At 33.5% G+C, this 20837-nt stretch overlaps 3 protein-coding genes and 1 pseudogene across 7 annotated transcripts; 1 reads left to right on the top strand and 3 right to left on the bottom strand.

The window, feature by feature from the left end:
* Positions 1–6861: 6861 nt before the first annotated feature.
* On the bottom strand, positions 6862–10464 carry LOC18022468 (CBL-interacting serine/threonine-protein kinase 24). Of its 2 annotated transcripts, none has more exons than XM_006405485.2 (14): positions 10338–10464; positions 9842–10047; positions 9699–9761; positions 9532–9603; positions 9341–9448; positions 9158–9232; positions 8859–9038; positions 8699–8788; positions 8470–8592; positions 8072–8191; positions 7715–7831; positions 7442–7498; positions 7271–7345; positions 6862–7172 (listed from the first exon to the last, which is right to left on the bottom strand). In XM_006405485.2, exons 2-14 carry the CDS (start codon positions 10037–10039, stop codon positions 7077–7079), a joined length of 1374 nt encoding a protein of 457 aa, XP_006405548.1. In that variant the 5' UTR covers positions 10040–10047; positions 10338–10464; the 3' UTR covers positions 6862–7076. The 2 variants fall into 2 exon arrangements, with proteins under 2 accessions (XP_006405548.1, XP_024014795.1); XM_024159027.1 differs by having other exon boundaries at positions 9842–10057; positions 10338–10437.
* A 671-nt stretch (positions 10465–11135) lies between these two features.
* LOC18022467 lies at positions 11136–11903 on the bottom strand (annotated as a pseudogene).
* A 3170-nt stretch (positions 11904–15073) lies between these two features.
* LOC18022466 (putative F-box/LRR-repeat protein 9) lies at positions 15074–16625 on the bottom strand. Its single transcript, XM_006405483.2, has 2 exons — positions 16261–16625; positions 15074–15636 (listed from the first exon to the last, which is right to left on the bottom strand). Exons 1-2 carry the CDS (start codon positions 16551–16553, stop codon positions 15210–15212), a joined length of 720 nt encoding a protein of 239 aa, XP_006405546.1. The 5' UTR covers positions 16554–16625; the 3' UTR covers positions 15074–15209.
* A 123-nt stretch (positions 16626–16748) lies between these two features.
* LOC18022407 (protein CREG1) lies at positions 16749–18851 on the top strand. Of its 4 annotated transcripts, none has more exons than XM_024159028.1 (7): positions 16749–16863; positions 17019–17220; positions 17791–17826; positions 17966–18164; positions 18254–18332; positions 18403–18520; positions 18644–18835. In XM_024159028.1, exons 2-7 carry the CDS (start codon positions 17051–17053, stop codon positions 18666–18668), a joined length of 627 nt encoding a protein of 208 aa, XP_024014796.1. In that variant the 5' UTR covers positions 16749–16863; positions 17019–17050; the 3' UTR covers positions 18669–18835. The 4 variants fall into 4 exon arrangements, with proteins under 4 accessions (XP_024014796.1, XP_024014797.1, XP_006405545.1 ...); XM_024159029.1 differs by having other exon boundaries at positions 16777–16863; positions 17009–17220; XM_006405482.2 differs by having other exon boundaries at positions 16786–17220; positions 18644–18848.
* Positions 18852–20837: the final 1986 nt, after the last annotated feature.

Genomic DNA, 20837 nt, shown 5'->3' with positions numbered 1-20837 from the left:
AAATATTTTTACGGTTTATCATTTGTATAATTTATCCTCTGTATATAACATTTATAATTCTTAAATAATATATTGCATGAAAGAACAATTATTAGTCTAAATATAAAATGAACAATTACTATAATATATTGTAAAAATCGCGCACACACGCAGAGATATATAAGATAATTCATATGAGAAGAAAATGAAAAATAACAAACTAAAAACAGCAATGTAGTTTTACACGATATAAAAAAAATTCATAGGCTGTTATTCCAAGATTTATGTATTCGTGGAATGGAAATCAATATTGATCGGTTGATACCAATGCCTCCCGGAGACGTACTACTTCAGGAATAGCTGGTGCCAATATTATCCGTGTGTAATTAGGAGCCGCTACAGCCATCCAATTACCTTAATATCATCAAAAAAAAAATTGAAATAATTAATTACTTAACAAACACTTATAGTTTTAATATAGTTATATATATATATATATTTGAGAAAGTATCATAAATTAAAGCCTTAGAATACCTCGAATGATATCAACTTTTGCAGCCAGAACGATACATATTATCATATCATCATCACAATGCGTCAAACCATCGAGAAAATCTCGACCAAAATTACCAACCAAACGACATGGTAGACGACATCTTCTAATAATTATAAAATAAAGCAATCAGCGGAAAATTGGTTGTAAATAAGTAGCTCTGAATTCTAAACAGTATGATAATACACAATACCTCTGATACTCCAATTCGATATATATCTCGTTCATCATGTAGCTTTCAAAAGGATATTGTGGATCAACGTAGTTTTCAGCAGTCATAACACGTCCAATTAGATCTTAACGATAAAAACATAAAAAGGCAAGTCAACACTATAGCGATTTATAACTTACAAAACATAATATGTGTCATATCACAAGAACATACGTAATACACACAGCTTACCCACACAACTGTTAACGTCGCAGGATCCATCTATTATATACTCGAACTCGGTAAAAGAAAAGCAACGATATGAGTTCCATCACAAATACACCGACCAAAGTTTGCAGTTTACAAAACACCAAAAGAATGATAAACAACTCTATATATACGGCGTATCATATATAGTTATTTTATTTTAATTTGATAAAATATAAGCAACGATAAGATTACGGAAAAGCGGAATAATAATATGTTATAATTAAACTTTATTAGTATAACAAAACTGATATATATAATTATTCTAATATCATTTATTATATATTGAATTTGTTAAAATAATAAATAAGTATACCACGATAAAGAAACTAAAAAAAAATATGGTAAAAAATTACTGTCTTCTGATAATCAACCAACGAACCGTAATGCATGGTATGCACTTCTAAACGAAGGATAAACGACTCCACCAACAGTCCTAATATCATCAAAACTACGTGGACCCCTAACTATGTCCAATAATAGCCTCAGATAATACTCTTCTCCGTACTCAGTCGGCGATTCGTCCACAACACAAGCACCAGAATTTCCTTTTAGTCTTGGCCTCCATGTCCTATTTTTACGATCCCATACAGACATAGAAGGAATCTCCGAGTATAAAAGATTTCTTGCCTCTGGATAAGACTGATTACACCTAAACCAAGCAAGGAATTTAGGTTTTCTAGCCGCAACACGTCTATCTAAATTATTAGAAAACACAATATTTTCCCCCGGGAGATGAAACGGCATAACTTGCCAATTAACACGTGGTCACCTGTGAGCACCTAGACATGTACAATAGAACAACAATCATATATACAATAACAATCAATAGAATACCGTAAAGAAAACTAACGATTAGTAACGTCTTCAAAAACGTAATACAAAACTCATTTACCAAACGCTTTCATCGAAGAACCCGAATGCAAACAATTCTAACAATGCAGACTGATAACCCGTGAAGTCGCGATAGACGCATATATATACCTATACCGAAATATATGCATATATATAGAGATATAAGAATTATGTGGTTTACGCTTTGTTTATTTTTTTCTAGGGTTTCTTAGAATGTTTTCCTTTATTTACATTTTATACACCTCTCAACTACCGAGTTTTTCCTTTTTAATAAGTAATTAATCAATTCATTCAAACACCATGATTTTCATAGCTACTAAATGAAAAAAACAAAAGTTGTGGTATAATCGGGGATATATTCGAATCCTATTAGATATTTCTAAATATGAGCTACTTGGAGACTAAGAAATCAATAAATTAATCCATTCAAACACCATGATTTTCATAGACACTAAATGGAAAAATTAAAAGTTGTGATATGATCGGGTATATATTCGAATCCTCTTAAATATTTATAAATATGAGTTACTTGGAGTCCAAGAAACCAATAAAAACATGCGTTATTTACGTGAATATATAACTTATATTATTTTCTCCGCTTTCTATACTTCAATATCAAACAACAATAATAATTACATTAAAAAAAATATATTTACTGATTGAAATAAAGAGGTCTGAAGAACAAAGAATAATTAAACTATAATTTGTATACATGGTAAATCATTTTTTAAAATGATATTCAATGTAGACGTTATAACACTATTCAATGTAGACGTGCCACACTACCACGCGTGCATGGCCTCTTACGCGGATATCTGCATTGTTATAAAAAAAATTTAAGAGAGAAGGCGACCACAAATTAATAATAAAAAGTCAAAATACAAACATTAAGTATTAGAAACTCACTGTTCCAAAAACTCATCTAACTCAGGAATACGGGGATTGAGTTCGAACTTAGTAGGAGATGTGGAAGATATAGTGATCTTGCCTATGTTGATAAAACAAATACAGAGTCAAAACAATAAAACGAAACGAACATAGAGAATATAAATTAGTATACTAAAAATACCTCCAAAATAATCAATAACAGCCCATCTAAGCACACACACAATGATATCTTGATCACAGTGTCTCCAAGATACAAAAAAGTTTTTCGCCATCTCACCGAACAATTCACAACTCAAATCAACACCACTAAATTAAAACATGCCACACATATTCAGATGGATAGAATAATTAAAACGACATTATACAGTTTAAAACATTCAGCAGACAGTACCGTTTATCTCTAAGACAGAACGTGACGGTTGAATATGAACCCCATATCTCGGAATCACATATATCATTACATAGACTGCCATATGAAGGAAAATAATGCTCTCCAGTCAGTAAACCACAGGACGTTCCAGATAGTCTTACATTTAAGACACGACCTATCAAATCTTCATAGACAACAAAAACTAAACAATGTTAACATCAGTAAGATAATAATAACGAAATTCAATAACTAAATCAAAAATAAACACACCAACTAAATAGTCATCATCATGGGCACGATCCAATATCCTTTGAAAATCAACGAAGTCAAAATAGGCATTTTCACATCTACGTGAAGTCTTGTCAATGATAGTTGATGGTAGGAACAATATTTTGTATCTATGAGAAGTCGGTCTACAACTATCCTCACAATCGATAACAGAAAAACGACTGATAATAATCCAACTACCAACATCTATGCGAGACGATGCAACACTGATCTCACCATCACTAACAGTGGCCTGAATTTTTACACCCTGTGAATAAAACAGTCAATTAGACACCGACAAAAATTTAGAATATTTTTGTGTAATAGTACAATAAATACCTGTTCATCCGACAATATGAGCTCCATAGAAGAACGTTTCGAAATTAGCATATGCACCCACGTTTGTAAAACCTTAACAAAGATAGTACAACCATCTTTGGAAGGACTCAAACGTGAAACACACCTACCAAAACACATTGAACCAAGAGAAACTGTATAAGTACACACCGAATCATGGTGTCCAGATATACTAATATTCTTTTCGATGAGTATATCACTCAGTTCGACGTTTCGCTGATCTTCACTATCATCGTCAATATCAGTATCATCATCCAACATAACATCTTCATCATCATTTTCATTATCATCAGTTGAATCGGCATCGTCACCATCTTCATCTTCGTCATCACCGCTATCATCTTCTGAGCTATCACTTGAACCATCAGATTCTTCACAAGTCTCATCGTCGTCAATAAAATCATCCTCAGAATCATACTCATCTGTTTGGTCCATATCATCAGTATCTTCACCCGTCTCTGAATCAGACCCCATATAATCCTCAAAACCATAATCATCATCAGTACCACGACCCGATAAAACCTCGGTATCATCAGAGTCACTATCTTCTACATAGATAAATATATGTAAAAACGGTGTAATTAGTATTCTAAAAAAAAAAACAGTGTTCAAAACAAAAAACAAAGAATTGAAACCATTAGATTCTTTATTCATAACCCAAGCATTCCTCGCAAAATCTCATAGAAAAGTCTTCTGAGCATGATCACTCGTATTAACACGATCAGAACATAAATGCAAAAAACAAACATTAGAACAAACATAAAGACTTAATATACACCATTAACAAAAATATATTACATTAAGAGCAGAAATACCTCCTTTGATAAAAAGCTCGTGATCAAGAATAGATATATGATAGGAAGAATCAATGTCTACATAAAAATTGAAAACATTCATAGATTAATATATAATAAGGGTATGCATCTGAAAGGCTAAGATATAGCATTACAAAAGGTAAAAACTGTAAGATTAATAGACAGGACTACCTTCGATAACAGGATTATATGTCCGCAAGGTCCATTCATCGATAGTAGAATCGATAAGTAGCTTGCATGGATAACCTACAAATACAAACAACTACTAGTAAGTATTATAAATTGAATCAATAACCTAATGAGGTTCAACAACCTTTTTTTTTGGTGATATCCACGAAAACGTATGGAGTCACGTAACGATAATCAGTCATGTCTTTGTTATCCATATTCTGACGATGCGATTTCAACACAGACTTTAACCCGCGAGCATAAGCTTGGTTATCAAAACCTATAGTCGTATAAATTTTTAGAATTTATCTAAAAAAATTGAGAGCATACATACTATTATTAAATTTGATAATAGTTATACATATATACCAGAATCGGTAGACGGAACTTCCCAAGTGATGATGACTTTAGATGGATGATCAAAGCTGTACTTAGACGAACACATTGTTAGCTTTGCATGCAAATAGACAAACATGCTGAATCTTTTCTAAAGAGATCCAAAAAGTTAATGCTATTATAAAAACCCTAGCAAAATAATCACAGAACCCTAATAGAAAAACTAATGCGTAAATTATGAGAAGTTTGGTTGAAAACGCTCATATTTATACGTCTAAACAATCTAGGATTTATTTTCTTGTGATAAATACAAAAATGTAAGTATTGATCTACATGCGATATTATCTTCCCATGAATTTCGTAGTTATTAATAATAAAAATGTAAAGATTCCATTCTAGATAATAACAAAGAAATTATGGAATATTCCCTTTTACAAAATATTTAATAAATACAAAATCGAGTTAAAATAAAAAAAAAACTAATCACAGGATTCGAACCCGTGAACCTTCGATAAATGGACAAAGCACTTAACCAACACAGCTACCATCTCAATCAGCACAAACGACGTATTGGAAGCTATGTATATTTTTTTTTGGGTTTGAAATTTGAGCCAATTTATTCGAGAGAAGAGATTATGGTCCAGGCCCTTTTTTCTTAAATTTAAAAAGTTTTCCATTTTCAGAGCAACTAATATCGATTTTAATGATTTAAAATTAACTAATTCAACCAATCAAATTATAACAATTATCAACCAATCAAATCATCAAAATTTCATTAATCAAAACGACATCAAAAAGTGTGCGTTAAACCACAGAAGAATTCACTTCGCAATTACTAATATAGATTTAATTCTATAAATATATATAAATTTAGATAACTAAAATTTTCTTAAATATAGGTTAGATTTAATTTAACATTTTAAATTTAAATAAGATTTTCAGAATAACACATGATTAACAAATATTTTAATATATCTTTTTAATCATATTCTATCTGATAAAAATTTCACATATTGAAAATTGATAAATATTAATAGTATATACTAATTTGATATGACAAGTTAATTTTTTTTATTATGCGAATTAGATTATCGAAGCATGTAAGATATTAGGAAAACATTATTTTAAAATTAGTAAATATTTATATTATAAAATAATATAAATAAGCGGGTTAGAATTATGGTTTCATAATCATGATTTTTTTAGATTAATAAAATGAGCAAGTTATAAATATATTTTTATAATAACGGTTATTTTTTTATTAATAAAATAATCGGGTTAAAATTATTTTTATGATCATGGTGGTCATAATAATACTGAAAAAAAATTAAAAAAATTAAATCTTAAACACAAATTTTTTATATCACTTATTAAAAATTTATATTTATAAAGAAAACATAAATTGGTTTATATCACTTATTAAAAATTTTGTTTATAAAGAAAACATAAATTAGATTACAAATTTTGAATAAAAGAAAATTCATGTGCGGATGCACGAGGTAAAATCTAGTTTTTATTTAAAAAAAAATCACAAATTTCATAGAAGTTCGATTACAAAAGAAGAAAATAACAGATGCAATAATTCATTAGCAAGTAAGATTATAAGAAGGCAACCGTCAAATTCCTTCTTAGTTTCTAGAGAAATCGTTTTCAGTATACTGTATAGTGCACATACTGCTTACTATGTAATAAATTTGTTTTCCTTGTTTCTGTAACGATTATGTAAACTCATTTTGATATTAATAGACTTGTTGAACATAATCAAGGAAAAGAGCTTAAGGAATTATTGGCACCAAGCCTTCAACTAAAAAGAAAAATGGGCAAAGCATACTACAAGAGACAATCAGATTTGGAATACTACAATAGAAGCAAATCTTCCGATCTTCGTGAAGAATATATTATTTACGGCATTTACCATAAGAATCTACATTCTTTATTCGAGTTCCATTTCATGTGTTATAAGTTTATTCGAGTATTAGAGCACCTGCTTGATTATCTTTTGCTTCTTCTCTGGTTAGTACTCTCCACATGCATTTACTTACAAGACTGATATGAGAAGCCGAGGATCGATCAAAACGTGATTGTTCTGAAAAGCTCTGATTTTGGCATTCCTTCTGATGCTCTCCATATTATGTTTTCCAGTTTTGCGCATAACTTCTTGTAGAACTGCGAGATACCACAAAATATCAAAGAAAATGATGCACTCTCTTAGATATATAACGAAATTACCTGCTGTTCATTGGATATAAAGTGTATTCACAAACCTTGTGATATTCAAGAGTTTCACCAGCAGCCTTTCTAACGTCTACCATGAAAAGAGATGGTGCCACCTCGTAAATCTACATATTCAAAGGTTAATTTGTAATCTTAATAGAAGCCCTTTCATTGAAGATTCAATATAGACTTGTATTAGAATCACAAGAAGCGTTAACCACCTCTATCACAACAGCGAACGGTCCGGCCTTGATTGAAGACAATCCCTCGAGCCTTGTCTGTTTAGCACATAGAGTGCATGGTTAAGAAACAATTTGCAACAAATCATGAAAATTCCACATTAGATATTCCATTCATGAACGTCAAGAGGTATAAACTAAGTTTCCTTGGGAATATCATATCATATCAATCTATAACATAAGTTTTACAGTTCGGAGTTTGAGAAGAAAAGCATAATAGTAGTTATTCAGTATATATGCTAGGATTTGTGTTACCTTGAAGTTGCGTGTATAAGCCTTAAAACCCATTGAGGTCGCAACAGCCTCAATATTAGCAATTATCACACTAGGCGCCCTTCGAGAAACAAAACGGGTTTGCCTTTTCACAAAATCCTGCGAGATCAACGGATCAGCCACCAATATGCAGGAACATTTCGGATTCCATTTCTATTTAATAATGCCATGCAACTAATGATCTCATGAACTTATAATTATTACAAACTAGAACACAGAATCGAAATTTAACACCATAATATGTACGCCAAAACATTTAGTATGAAGATTAGATGCTACTTAGATTCTTTTATTCAATAAGGAGATCTCTCTGAGCAACAATAGAAAATCAGGTACTACCTGTCGCCGGTCAAATAGTGCTGATAAGTTTAAGCCTTGTGATAGGGTAATCATCTCAAAGGCGTTCATCATCAGGGGTCCCTCTTCTTTTCTCTCTATATTCTCCGCTACATAACTGCCCTGTGAACAAGTGAAACTGACTGGTCAAATCTGTGTTTAAACAAGCAAAAGTAAGAGACACTTGTTGATAAGTCACTGTGTTAATCTGGTTATGCTAACTCTCCCTAAGGTGTAGCTTTTGGTGAAATGAATAAAATCGTAGTTCACAACTTTGGTGCACATGACATGTCTACTAGTTTGTTTATCCTTTAGCAAAGCACTTCTTCCTAAAAGATCCTAACAGTTAAATGGATTTGACCAACAAATAGCATATGATACAATGAAGACGAACGACCAACCTCAATTCCATCAAAAACTGCACGAACATCATCCAAATTCACTTCTTCCTCTTCCTTTGCTCGAGTAGGCACATAATGTAATCTGAACCAAGGGTCTTTCCTAATTCCTTGAATTTGAATACGCTGCTCTAATTGGGAAACAATCGTAGATAAGCAGATAGAATTACTAAAAAAATTTTTAAATAATAGCAAACATGAAAGCTCGGAGACGAAGCAGCAAAGCACTCACTGTTTTGGGATTGGGGTCAAGTATCCTATGTATCAAAGACTTCGCTTCTGTAGAAAACCACGGTGGACAAGAATATTCTGCTGCATTTATCTGTACAGAATTGATCATTAATATCAACATGTATTCAAACAGTAAGTCATGTGGAAAGTGTGTAACATACTTTTCTGTACAATGATGGAAGATCTGTCTCAGAGAAGGGTAAAAATCCAGCCATTATAACGAAAAGAATAACTCCACAAGACCAAATATCTGCTGCTGAACCATCGTAACCTTGGCCACTAAGTACCTCAGGAGCTACATAGTTCGGAGTTCCACATGTGGTGCGCAGAAGTTCTACTCCCTGATTCAGTATATAACAACAAGAAATGAACAAGCTAGAAGAGAGAAACTCTCCACAGATAAAAAGAAATCAAATGAACAAGAGTCTTTAATGCTGAAGCAGAGAATGTGAGGACTTACTTGCTGAGGCAATGCACTGAGACCGAAATCCGAAACCTTGAGATTTCCATTAATATCGAGTAAAAGATTTTCTGGCTGAATATCATAATGACACATAGGCATCAAGTCTGGATTACAACACATGGAAAAAGGAGGAAAACTCTACGGAAAATTAGTCAACAAAGAAGAAATATTTGGCTTCACTTTTAAGTCACGGTGGTAAACACCCTTGCAGTGACAATGAGCAATAGCATCTACAAGCTGTTGAAAGTATTTGCGTGCCTCACTTTCTTCAAGCCTCCCATTATGAACCTGCGCAAACAGAAGATATCCAAGATTGGAAAAAAACCGAAACTAAACCGGAAATACAAGTATACAAGTATGAGATTACTTACAATTCTATCAAAGAGCTCTCCTCCTGTCACAAACTCCAAAACGATATATATTTTTGAAGGACTTGCCAAAACCTACAACAACACAAGAACCAGCTTCAGATGGAAGATGATGCAAGAAATAAACTTATGAGACGAATTTCGCAGATGTTAAGGAACATTATACAAACCTCATACAACCTCACTATGTTAGGGTGTCGAACAATCTTCATTATGGATATCTCTCTTTTTATCTGGACAAGACACAAGTAGTAGAAGAGCTTAAACAAGAGCATGAACAAACGACACACAAGATTAACACTCAAGAACGTACCTGATCAACCATCCTGTGCTTAAGAATTGTACTCTTAGCCATAATTTTGATGGCTACATTTTCTCCAGTGTCTGAGTTCCTCGCAAACTTAACCTTAGCAAAGGTGCCTTCACCTATCGTGCGACCAACCTCATACTTCCCCACTCTCCTCATTTTCTTTGTCATTCTTTGGCAGTTTTTTCTTTTTGTCGGATCCATTACAACACCTACACAAGCCTAAATTTTGTCACCAAAACACAAATAATAAACGGAAAAAAATCAAATTCCTCAAAAAACAGGGCACAATAAAGGTCAACGATCAAGATCATCGCAAGATAACCAATAACAAGTTAGAAAAAAACCCTTCAAATCCAATCAATTCCTCAACGTAACGACAGTGATGTAATTGTAAAGGTCCGATTTTTCAGAATCGTAATTGCGAAATTTATGATCTTTGACTAATCAAAACACCAAATTTCGAAATACCAAATCGCACAAGTAAATTGATGATTCTGACCTTATGGGTGTAGTGAGCGGGTTCCGATCGGAAAGAGAAGGTATACTTCTGATCGGAAATGAAGACGGCGACGGACGGAAAAAAAAAGAAGCTATGGTGGCTGAGGAAAATCGAGTGAACTTGAAGCTTCGTCAGAGAGAAATTTTTCTTTTATGATAAAAAATCACAACCCTTGGATTAATATGAGAATGAATCTGAACCGTTAGATGAATTTTGTTTCTATAAAAAATTGTAACAGGATAAAATATATGCATTAAAAACTATTTTTTATTTGTTTTCATTTCGTTATAATTTTTTTAAAAAAAAAAATAATATGTCAATCTGCTGAGGCTACTAAATTCAGACAAATATAAAATATTTTAACTGATAATTCGGATAAATATGAACAGTATAATTAGATCTTAAATTAAAAGTACCTATAATATAATTATCCAAAAATTACAACCAAATAAATATAAACCATATAATTATTAGATTCCAAATTAAAAATACTGTTTTAGCTATTTAAAAATAACTTTTTGTAATTTGCCATTATAAATTCGAAATTGATCACTATCTACTCAAAAAACTGACAAACATTTCCTCTAGAATAAAGATTCCAAAAAAAATTTTTAAATCTTATGTAAGGTAAAACTTAATTAAATTGATAAAAAAAAAACTTCTTAAAAACAAATTCAATCTTATATAACCAAAGTCTGTCCATTAATATCAAACAACGTCTTCATGATCTTTTATAGAAACAAAAAGCTATGAATGATAGAGCTTGACTAATGGTAGATATGATCATTTGATATAAGATTAGTGGCAAACTTCAACCGAGTGGAACAATGTTGAGAACTTCAACATGGAATTTAACTCTTCCATTACCTTCTTTCCATGTTTACGGCTGCAGCTTGGTTTCATCGAGACTTTAGCTCTCTTTAAACTCTTAAAGTTTGCAAAGATAATGTATCTGACTGAGGAAAGAGATCTCATAAATTTGTCATCAAGATTGATATGAACGTAGATAGTTGCTTTATCAAGATGAAGCTTGTTCACAATCGAGTGGGAGTCAGCCGAAGTATCAAAGATATTGAATTCCTTTAAAAGCACAGAATTTATGATCAGAGATCTTCCAATATCTTGTACATCTTCTCCATTGAGTACTCTTAGTTCCAAATAATCATACACTAAGGTCTCTAGAGATGGCACTTTTACACTAAACGTTGTCACCTTGTCTTGGTGTCGCATCACTTTCAAATATTTGGGAATAGGAACAAGAGAATCTTCATCTTTATATAGCACAGAAACAATGCTAAGATTTTTGAGGAGTGTGAGGCAAACTGGAGAAGAAACATCTACAAAACATTTGTTGGAAAAACACAAACATATTGAAAATATAAAGGCTCTTGGGCAAGCTAGTAGGCTCCCAGACCACATGAGATCGAACTCTAGTTCACTAACCCTATGTTCAACCTCATTTGCAATCCACTTTCCCTCATTAGCATCAATAAGAAGATGTTAACCAAGTTCTATATCTAATCTTTCTAATATAAGTGCTTTGTGGACAAAACTGTTTTTAGCATTTCATAGACCCTAAGTAATCATAATAAAATCTAACTCAAATTAATATTCAACACCACTGTAATTTAAATAATTTTTTTATACATTTTTAGTGCAAAAACAATTTAGTATTATCATATTAGTTAAGAATATTTTGATTATCACTCTCTCTGTTTTACTTTATAAGTCGTTTAGAATTGTTTCACACAATTTTTTTTAAAATAGATATACTTTTATTATATTCTATATTAATTTATAAATTACATAATTTTCTTTCTCCACCTTTGCTAGTGGAGAACGGCTCAAAAAGTGGGATTCTAGTTTCAAGAATTAAGAACATTCGTCTTAATCGACCAAAACTTTTTGAAGTTATCCGAGCCGCAAACTATTTCCATATTGAAGCTTTGACATTGAAAATGATGTACTCCTTAATACGATTAAGTTCGCCAGCACATAATTTCTCCCTATTATTAATATATTACAATAATAAAGTTAAACAAATGAAAATTTGTCTAAAATTTTGCACTGAATATCAAAAACAACACTTAATTGGAATAATAAATTGATTCTGAAATAATCTATAAACTGAATTGGAGTGAGTAATATTTAATTTTGTATAGAGAACAACATGCAAACTTTTTTTTAAAGAAAATGAAAATAGATCCTTTCTTTATTTTTAAGCATCTAACATTATCTGTGTAAAAAGTTCTTCTTGACTGAAAACAAAGTCTCTTATCATACAATATTTTGTTGATAATATTTATTTTCTATTTTTAAGAAATACATTTTGAAAATATTATTATTTTGTTTTGATTTCTTTAATTATGATATACTATTAGAATGAATTATTATAATAAGCTTCACATATAGAGTCACAAAGATCTTCTAATTAACGAAACTTCATTAAAAAAAGCGTGTTTAAAATATGTTGAATTGGATTTATGTCAAATAGTTTAGAATTTCTTTATCACTATAACTAAATTCCGATTTCAAAATATATCCAGAAAAATATATAAAGGCCTGTAGGTGAGTGTTTCCATTTTCTTAACATGGGCAAGGCCTTGCTTGTGGAGTTGCCATGACTCGTTAAGAAACCGCCAAATTGACCATGGTTGCTTACTATTTTAGCCTATTAAACAGCCAAGTAAACCGGCAAGAAATCGTTCGTGAGTACTATTTTTGATCTCTTTGTACTCGAATTGTGGCACCATCATCCAAATATACTGCTTTCGTTTTGACAAAATCATGGTAGCCACTGCATCATTTGTTGGAACCAATGACAAAAATACTGCATCATTTTTTGGAACCAATGACAAAATACTGCACGAGCAAATCGTCTGACAATGCACTGATACTATCTTCAACTCCAATTCTCCGATAGCTTATCCCTCTTTTCTTCTTCACAAATTGTCATCCCAACCATATCCAGCCGATTATAAGCAAAACATGTCTTAACATCTTTTTCTCAATGAAACTACACCAATTCTAATGGTTTTGGTTTAAGTTTTAATTTTTCTCTTATGAATATTTACATTAAACGGTTTCCTAGATTTAAATAGTTGGAAGTTAATTAAATTCTGTACTATTCTTGAAACAAATTGCAACCATAATTTTTTTTTTCTTTTTTATTGATCGAGATATTTGAATATTGACTGAAATCTTGAAAACCAAAAGATATTATTTGATCTCAAATTACTGTCTATACTATTTATAATTAACTTTTGTATGTACGTAAAAATTGTAAGAACTCGATAAAACAACAAGAATCATCATAACACATCCCTACAAGACAGCCGAACCATGAAATCATCAAATATAGCTCGAATCTGCATAGCCATGATGTTACTCATCCCTCTGCATGAATGTAAGTTTAGTCTTTCCTCATGGCTCATACATACATATTACATACACACACATGTAAAAAATTACCCGAACTAAATAAGACAAGAAGAATCTATTAGTGATTCACATGTAAAAAGATGAAGATTTGACTATCGTGAATCATTCCCTGTGATCTCTCTTACTTATTGTATCATATCTCTGTTTCCTTAATTGTGTATTCTCCTCTTGTATATATCTCTTGTATATATCTTGTACTCTTAATCAATAACACACAACACATTACAACCTTTCAGAATCATAACACATCACTACAAGACAGTCGAGCCATGAAATCATCACATATAGTTTTAATCTGCGTAGTCATGATCTCTCTCTTCGCTCTGCATGAATGTACGTATACGTCTTTCCTCATATCTATAAATAAACGTCTCTTTGTTTTTATTTTTCCATCGTCAAAGTTTACTCTGTGTTTCAAATCAATGTGTAGGTCGCATGATCGAGCAAGATCAATCACGCATGAATCCATCGTGTATCCATACCGAATGCAACATTTACTCAACGAGCCCTGACTGTTGGTGCTGCTCCAAGTTAATAGGAGGAAAACAGGGTTTTGTTGGAGAGAAAGCGAACATCCAAAAGGGACAGCCCAAGCGCTTTGCTTTGCATTTTGTCCAAAGGAAATGTAGAACTGTTGATAATCATAAATACACAAAAGTTTAATGTATTTTGTTTATTCAGTTTCAGGCTTTTCTAAAGCATTATTATCGCACAAACATAAATCATTGCATGAGAGATAACTATATATATATTAGAAAAAAAGAGAAGATCGATTCACCATATAACATTTTGTAAGAAAGAATGTAATATCATCAACAAAATGCAAATGTGAAATGAACTAAATAAACAAAATGAACTAGGTTTTACTCTCTTTGCCACCATTTTTATATGTTATATTTAATGTATATATATCTTATGATATACTGTATATAACTCAATAAGAAATTAAGATACATCACACATCTCTACAAAACAGTCGACCCATGACCCATGAAATCAACACATATACGTCTAATCTGCAATTCTGCATAGTCATGCTCTCACTCTTCGCTCTGTATGAATGTACGTTATACGTCTTTCCTCACATCTATAAATAAACGTCTCTTTATTTCAATTTGTTTCCATCGTCAAAGTTTGGTTTGTGTTTCAAATCAATGTGTAGGTGGCATGATCGAGCAAGATCAATCACGCATGCATCCATCGTGTATCCATACCAAATTTAACATTCATTCAACGAGCAAAAGATCATCCAAAAGGGATAGCCCAAGCGCTTTGCTTTGCATTTTGTCCCAAGGACATGTAAAACCTTTGATAATCATTATAAATTCACCAAGAAGAAGTATAATATATGTTGTTTATTCAATTTCAGGCTTCTCTAAAGCATTCTTATAACACAAACATAAATCCTTGCCTGAGAGAGAGAGATATATATTAGAAAACCTTTGATCCTCTCATAACATTTGATTCTGCAGATGCTGGGACAAGGTTGACGAAGATGCATCTGTGTAAATCAAAGCGTTCCAGGCGAGGACAGTTCTCAAGAATGGCGTTAACACCGGCGTTTGATAACCGGTTCTTGGTAAGCTGGAGGTGTCGTAAACCGGGCATTGTTTCAGCGATTGCTAAAGCATCATCGTCACACTCGTTGCTCAAGTTGAAGACGCAACCCATATTGTTTAGCTTCAATGTCTTGAGGTTTGGGCAAGAGAGGCCTAGACCTCTCAAATCCAGTTCTTCCGTATACGGATTCGTAACCTCGAGGTATTCAAGCAATGGTAGTTTCATGGCTGCTTTTGAAATTCCCATTCCCGTTATTTGATTGACGTTTACAAGTCCAAGGCGTTTCAGATTTCTTGATCTACAACACATTTAAAGTTAATGGGTTAATAAGAACAACAACAATAAGATCTGATGACAAAACCCTAGAACTTGCAATTCCTTACAATAATCGAAATCAAGTCCAATGGCGTTTCACATTACTTGATCTACAAACATATACTGTATACTGTAGTTTGCATCTAAAGTTAATAAGGACAACAATAAGATCTGCTGAAAAACCCTAAAAATTGCAATTCCTTACAATAAATCGAAATCAAGTCCAATGGCGTTTCACATTACTTGATCTACAAACAATTAGTTAAGTTATACCACATGTCCACATCATGATCTAGAACCTCTAATTAAGAACCTAGAAATTGCAATTCCTTACAATAATCGAAATTAAGTCGAGGTAATTGCGTGTCTACAAACAAACAGTTTGCATCTAAATCATGAATCAATAGACGTATAAGAATCTGACGAAAACCCTAGAATTAGCAAAATTTCTCGCAATAGTCGAGATCAAAATTCAATAATCTCATACCAAAGACATTCAATAATCGAAATCAAAATTCAATAATCTCAGACCAAAGACATTCAATAATTGCAATTTCCTTATGATAATCGAAATCGAGTGGAGATTTTTTTAGGGTTTAGAGAGAACCTGTCGGCGATGTAGGTGAGGAGAGAATCGGTGCCGAAATCCTCAATGTTGATCTCAAGCAAGCCGCCCTGGCTTAGATCAACGGCGCGACGGCACATGGCTTCATCGATGTTTCTCGGGAATCGAGACACGTCGATTCTCAGCCAAATCGAAGGCTCTTGGCAGGCGCGTCGCCACGATCTGCACACGTTCCCAGCGTTTTGCAGTCTCTCCGCCACGCTAAGACGGACCAGAATCGAAGAGATCAAATCCGACGGCAGCTCCGCCCAGTTAATGAGTTTTCCGTTTTTCATCACGGCGGAGACACGACGGCGAAGAGGAGTAATCAATTTTCGAGGATCAGATTGTGAGAAATCACAAGAGAAAAGAGTTTTTGGACCTTGGGCTGCTTTGCAAATTTATAATCTAAGTCCTCATAATTAACTATATTTACGAAATAAACCCAATATTTTATTAAAATATTGGGCCATGGCCCATAATTTACTCTCTTTTGTTTTGTAATCAATCAATCAAAATATCGGAATTATCTTTCTCCTAAGAGCTTGACAAGATCATCTTCTAATGGCGTATGGAGATTTAGCGTTACAAACTTTTGCTTTATAGATAAGTTCTGCTTCTTCTTTTTTTTTACATACAAGAAGAAAAGATACTCCGAAGAAGATAAGAGATAATAACCAATTTAAAGCGAAATCCCCATCTTGGGACTGGTGAAGTTGACTTTTGTTTTTTTGTTTTCCTATTTGTTTACTCGTCTTTACTCAGTTTGGTCATCATCGCAAAACTCAAAAGCATGGAACTTCAAGTCCGTCTTCGTCAGATCATCATCTTCTTCTTCCTCCTCTTGACAGTTCTTGAAAATTCTTCTGCTGCTCGGATTCTGAGTATCGCCAAGCCTGATAGGCATGACGTTGCCGCAAGCGCTCGTTGGCTTGTCTCTCAGAATATTTGGGGTGTCCTAAGGTATTTTAACTTTTTCGGTTTTGTCTTGAACAGAGCAAGAGCAAGAACTCGTGATTCTAGAGTTTCTTACAGTATAAATTTCAGTTTTTTAGGGTGACGCAGTATTGGGATTTGAGTTTATTGATTTGGGTCTCTTTCAATTATCTATCAGGACTAATTTAGGACTAATTATTACAGAAAGTTCGTTGCTTTGTAGCAGATTGAATCTGTTTGTTGATGATAGTGTCGACGAACGTTGTTGGGTTCCTAATAGCTTTGATCCTTTTGAAAATGAAATTGATTTGGGATCCGACAACAAATCAAGTAGCAGGACGATTTGAATTCAGTCACTGATAATAGATAGCATCGATGAGCGATGTTTTGCTATGGATTAACTTCATCAAGATTGATCCTTTAGGAATTGAAATTGTTTTGGGATTTGATGAGTACAAAAACCAGAAAACTTATCAACTGCTCTCTGTTTGATTCGTCTTTATGAGTGAAAGTGTCTGTGTTATTAAAATTTCTGCAATCTTGTCGACATCAATGGTGGATTACTAATTGGTTTTGGTGATTTTATTCTTCTTGCAGCACATTGTCCATTGAGCATGAAGGAGCACCTTTCGGGTAATCTTGTTTCCATGAATCAAATCACAACTCTTGATCACCAAAATTGCAGTATAGTCCCAAGATATGATCATATAGTCTTCTCCATTATAGCTAAAGATTAACAAGATATTGGTCTCTTTTTTAACTTGCTTTGCAGGAACGTTGTATCATATAGTGATGGTTTGCCCGGGAAAGGCAACGGTGTGCCTTACTTTTACTTGACAACTCTTGATCCAACCTCTAGAAACGCATTAAAAGACTCGAGAGCTTCATTTGCAATCAGTGAATCTCCCATTGGAACTTGTAAGAGAGATCCAATGGACCCTACTTGCTCTAAATTAACCCTCACCGGAAAGGTAAATGTCTTGCAAAAAACCAAGATTTTCTCTTTAAGCTAACAAGATTTTCTTACATATGCTTCGGTCTTTATCTTATAATGTCTCAGTTGTTGCAAGTGAATGAAGGATCTGAGGAAGAAAAAGTGGCCAAAAAAGCTCTTTTCACTAAGCATCCAGAGATGATGGGTACAAAGTTCATGATAATTGTATTACTGTGTATCGTTTATATATATACCGGTTTTTCTTTTTGTTGCAGATTGGCCAAAGGGTCATGATTTCCGCGTCTTCAAACTCGAGATCATCAATATATTTCTGATCAATTGGTATGGTGGAGCTAAACCTATCACTGTAGATGAATACCTTCGTTACAAGGCGTAAGTACCAATGCGTGAACCCTTTTGAAAAAAACATCGGTAACCTCTGAGAAACTGAATATATGTTATAACTAGATTTTGTTTTTAGCAGTTTAATCATATAGTTTTTGAATGATTTTTCAGGATCAAAGTCGCTTCCTTTTTATGAAAATATCATCGGAGTTTGAGCAAACGGTGAAAGCATGAAACTTGTATATTTGCAACACAATAATGTTTGTTCAACTCTTCTGTACATAACTGTTGTTTACCTTTCCTTTGGACATAAAAGTAAAGAACAAAATGTTCATAAATGACCACAAATCATATTCAAGCTTTGATTGATTCATCATTTTATCTGTGAATACTGAAACAAGTTTTAACAGATTCTGATCTTCAGTTATTTTTGGTTTGAGTATGAGCTTATCAGCTAAGTGGTTAACTGTAGGTCTTGGCCAAAGGTGAACTCTAGTCCTGGGCCTTCGGGTCCTTGGTTCGGGTTGGGTCTGATTTTTCGGGTTTCAGGGTTTTTGGGTCTAGAGGAATTGGACCAGTTCGGCTCTAGTGTGTAATTTGGTTCGGTTCGGGTCGGTTCTTTTCGGATTCAGGTCGATTATTGAATTTAAAAAAAAAACCGAACAGGAACCAAAAAAATTTTCGGGTCCGATCGGTTTCGGATTAGACCCGAAAACCCGAAAAAGTGTACTTGAAATGTCAAAATATAAAGAGTAAAACAAAAAACTATGTAGCTTACATTCCAAATGAAAGTGTTTAAGCACAACAAAACCAATATGCAGAGTTTAGAACTTATATAACTCTAACTCCAAAACAAGAGTAGACTTAGACAACAAAATGTTTTGCAGCACATTTCCAAGTTCCAAAAGCAATCCAAAAAACACTTTAGAGGCAAGTAAGAGAGTCTAAATGAACACAAAGAACACAACCAAAAAGAAAACCAGACTCAGTGTCTCACTGTGTGCTCTCAGACTTTCAGCCTCTTCACTCCTTCTCTAAGTTGTCTACTGCTACGCCTACTCCTTGTTCTGCAAAAATCACACGTTCTCAAATCTCATCAGTCAAAACTTGACAAACTCGGAAGCTCAAAACTGAGAAGACTATTACAAGATAGAAATAAGTGGGGATAGTGTCATACATACCTAATCGCAGATGAGGAATTCAGCCTTCAGTTACACGACCAAAGTCGAACTCTAACATAAATTAACGAAGCTAATGTTAAAACGTAAAACCAGAAGCACAAACAACTATAAAAAAACAAACTAGAAGCTAAGGTTTACCTCTCTGTAGTTTATCCTGCATTTCAATCTCAGCAAGCAATTGCTCTTTTGTAATAACAACTCCCTTCTCATTCAAGTGACTATCAGTCTTCATCCATTGCTCAGTGCACATTAAAACTTCTATCATATAGTGTGTTAAGCAACTTCTAGAAGGATTTAAAATTTGGTTACTTGTGCTGAAAGCAGACTCAGAAGCAACCGAAGTAACTTGCATTGCCAGAACGTCCCTTGCAATCTCAGATAAGACTGGATACTTCTGAATGTTGAGACGCCACCAACCTAACACATCATATTCTACACCGGCCATAGTTGTTTTCGGATTCTCTGTTCTCTCCTTCAGATATAACTCCAGCTCGTTACTTGCATCCTGAAACCCGATTTCACTTGCCATCTCTTTGTACAAAGAGTCCATTCTTTCATACCCGAGCTCTTCCTCTAAGTCTAGATCGCCTTCAACCTGCTCTTCAGACTCTTGTGTAGAATGGTTCTGAGTCTGAGACGAAGATGCTACAGACTGAGAAGATGTAGCATTCACAGGTAGGACCATAGCAGAATTATACTCTTCAAATAACCTCTTCATAACCTCTATGACTGCATCATGAAGTCCCTTAGCTTCCATGCTGTCCTTACCGTAAAGCATATCATAGCACATATCCGCAAACTTCATTTTGTTTCTCGAATCCAAAATGCTCGCAACTATCAACAGCCTATTGATTTTCTTGGTTCCTTCCCAATACTTATCAAATTTATATCTCATAGCAGTGGCTTTTTTCCTTAGTGCTTCATCAGTATCAGTACTCAGCTTAATGAGATTTCTTTCAATAGTTACATCTCATTGTAACACTTGTAAGAATTGACAGAAGTAGAAACAGAAACCACCAGAGTAGACTTGTAAAAAATGATGAGAAACCTCACTAACCTTGCCACGGACTCCCAATCAGCTGGTGTAGGTGGCCCAATCCGTTTAGTCCCATCGACCTTTTCTTGAAAATGGTCAGTATACAACTTGTCTTCTTCAGCCATTTTGATGAAAGTAGTCTTGAACT

The sequence above is a fragment of the Eutrema salsugineum genome, unplaced genomic scaffold (genome assembly GCF_000478725.1).
Source record: "Eutrema salsugineum unplaced genomic scaffold, Eutsalg1_0 scaffold_14, whole genome shotgun sequence".
NCBI classification, from domain to species: domain Eukaryota; kingdom Viridiplantae; phylum Streptophyta; class Magnoliopsida; order Brassicales; family Brassicaceae; genus Eutrema; species Eutrema salsugineum.
This window is presented reverse-complemented; position numbering and strand designations above follow the sequence as displayed.

Excerpts from the sequence above, each read along its gene's own strand:
- LOC18022407 (XM_006405482.2), top strand. The coding sequence starts at position 17,051 with ATGGAACTTCAAGTCCGTCTTCGTCAGATCATCATCTTCTTCTTCCTC. Across the intron at positions 18,165-18,253 it reads AATTAACCCTCACCGGAAAG|TTGTTGCAAGTGAATGAAGG; the intron begins GTAAATGTCTTG and ends ATAATGTCTCAG. Across the intron at positions 18,333-18,402 it reads TAAGCATCCAGAGATGATGG|ATTGGCCAAAGGGTCATGAT; the intron begins GTACAAAGTTCA and ends TTTTTGTTGCAG.
- LOC18022466 (XM_006405483.2), bottom strand. The coding sequence starts at position 16,553 with ATGAAAAACGGAAAACTCATTAACTGGGCGGAGCTGCCGTCGGATTTG. Across the intron at positions 15,637-16,260 it reads CTCACCTACATCGCCGACAG|ATCAAGAAATCTGAAACGCC; the intron begins GTTCTCTCTAAA and ends AATGTGTTGTAG.
- LOC18022468 (XM_006405485.2), bottom strand. The coding sequence starts at position 10,039 with ATGGATCCGACAAAAAGAAAAAACTGCCAAAGAATGACAAAGAAAATG. Across the intron at positions 9,604-9,698 it reads ACATAGTGAGGTTGTATGAG|GTTTTGGCAAGTCCTTCAAA; the intron begins GTTTGTATAATG and ends GTGTTGTTGTAG. Across the intron at positions 9,039-9,157 it reads TCAGTGCATTGCCTCAGCAA|GGAGTAGAACTTCTGCGCAC; the intron begins GTAAGTCCTCAC and ends ATACTGAATCAG.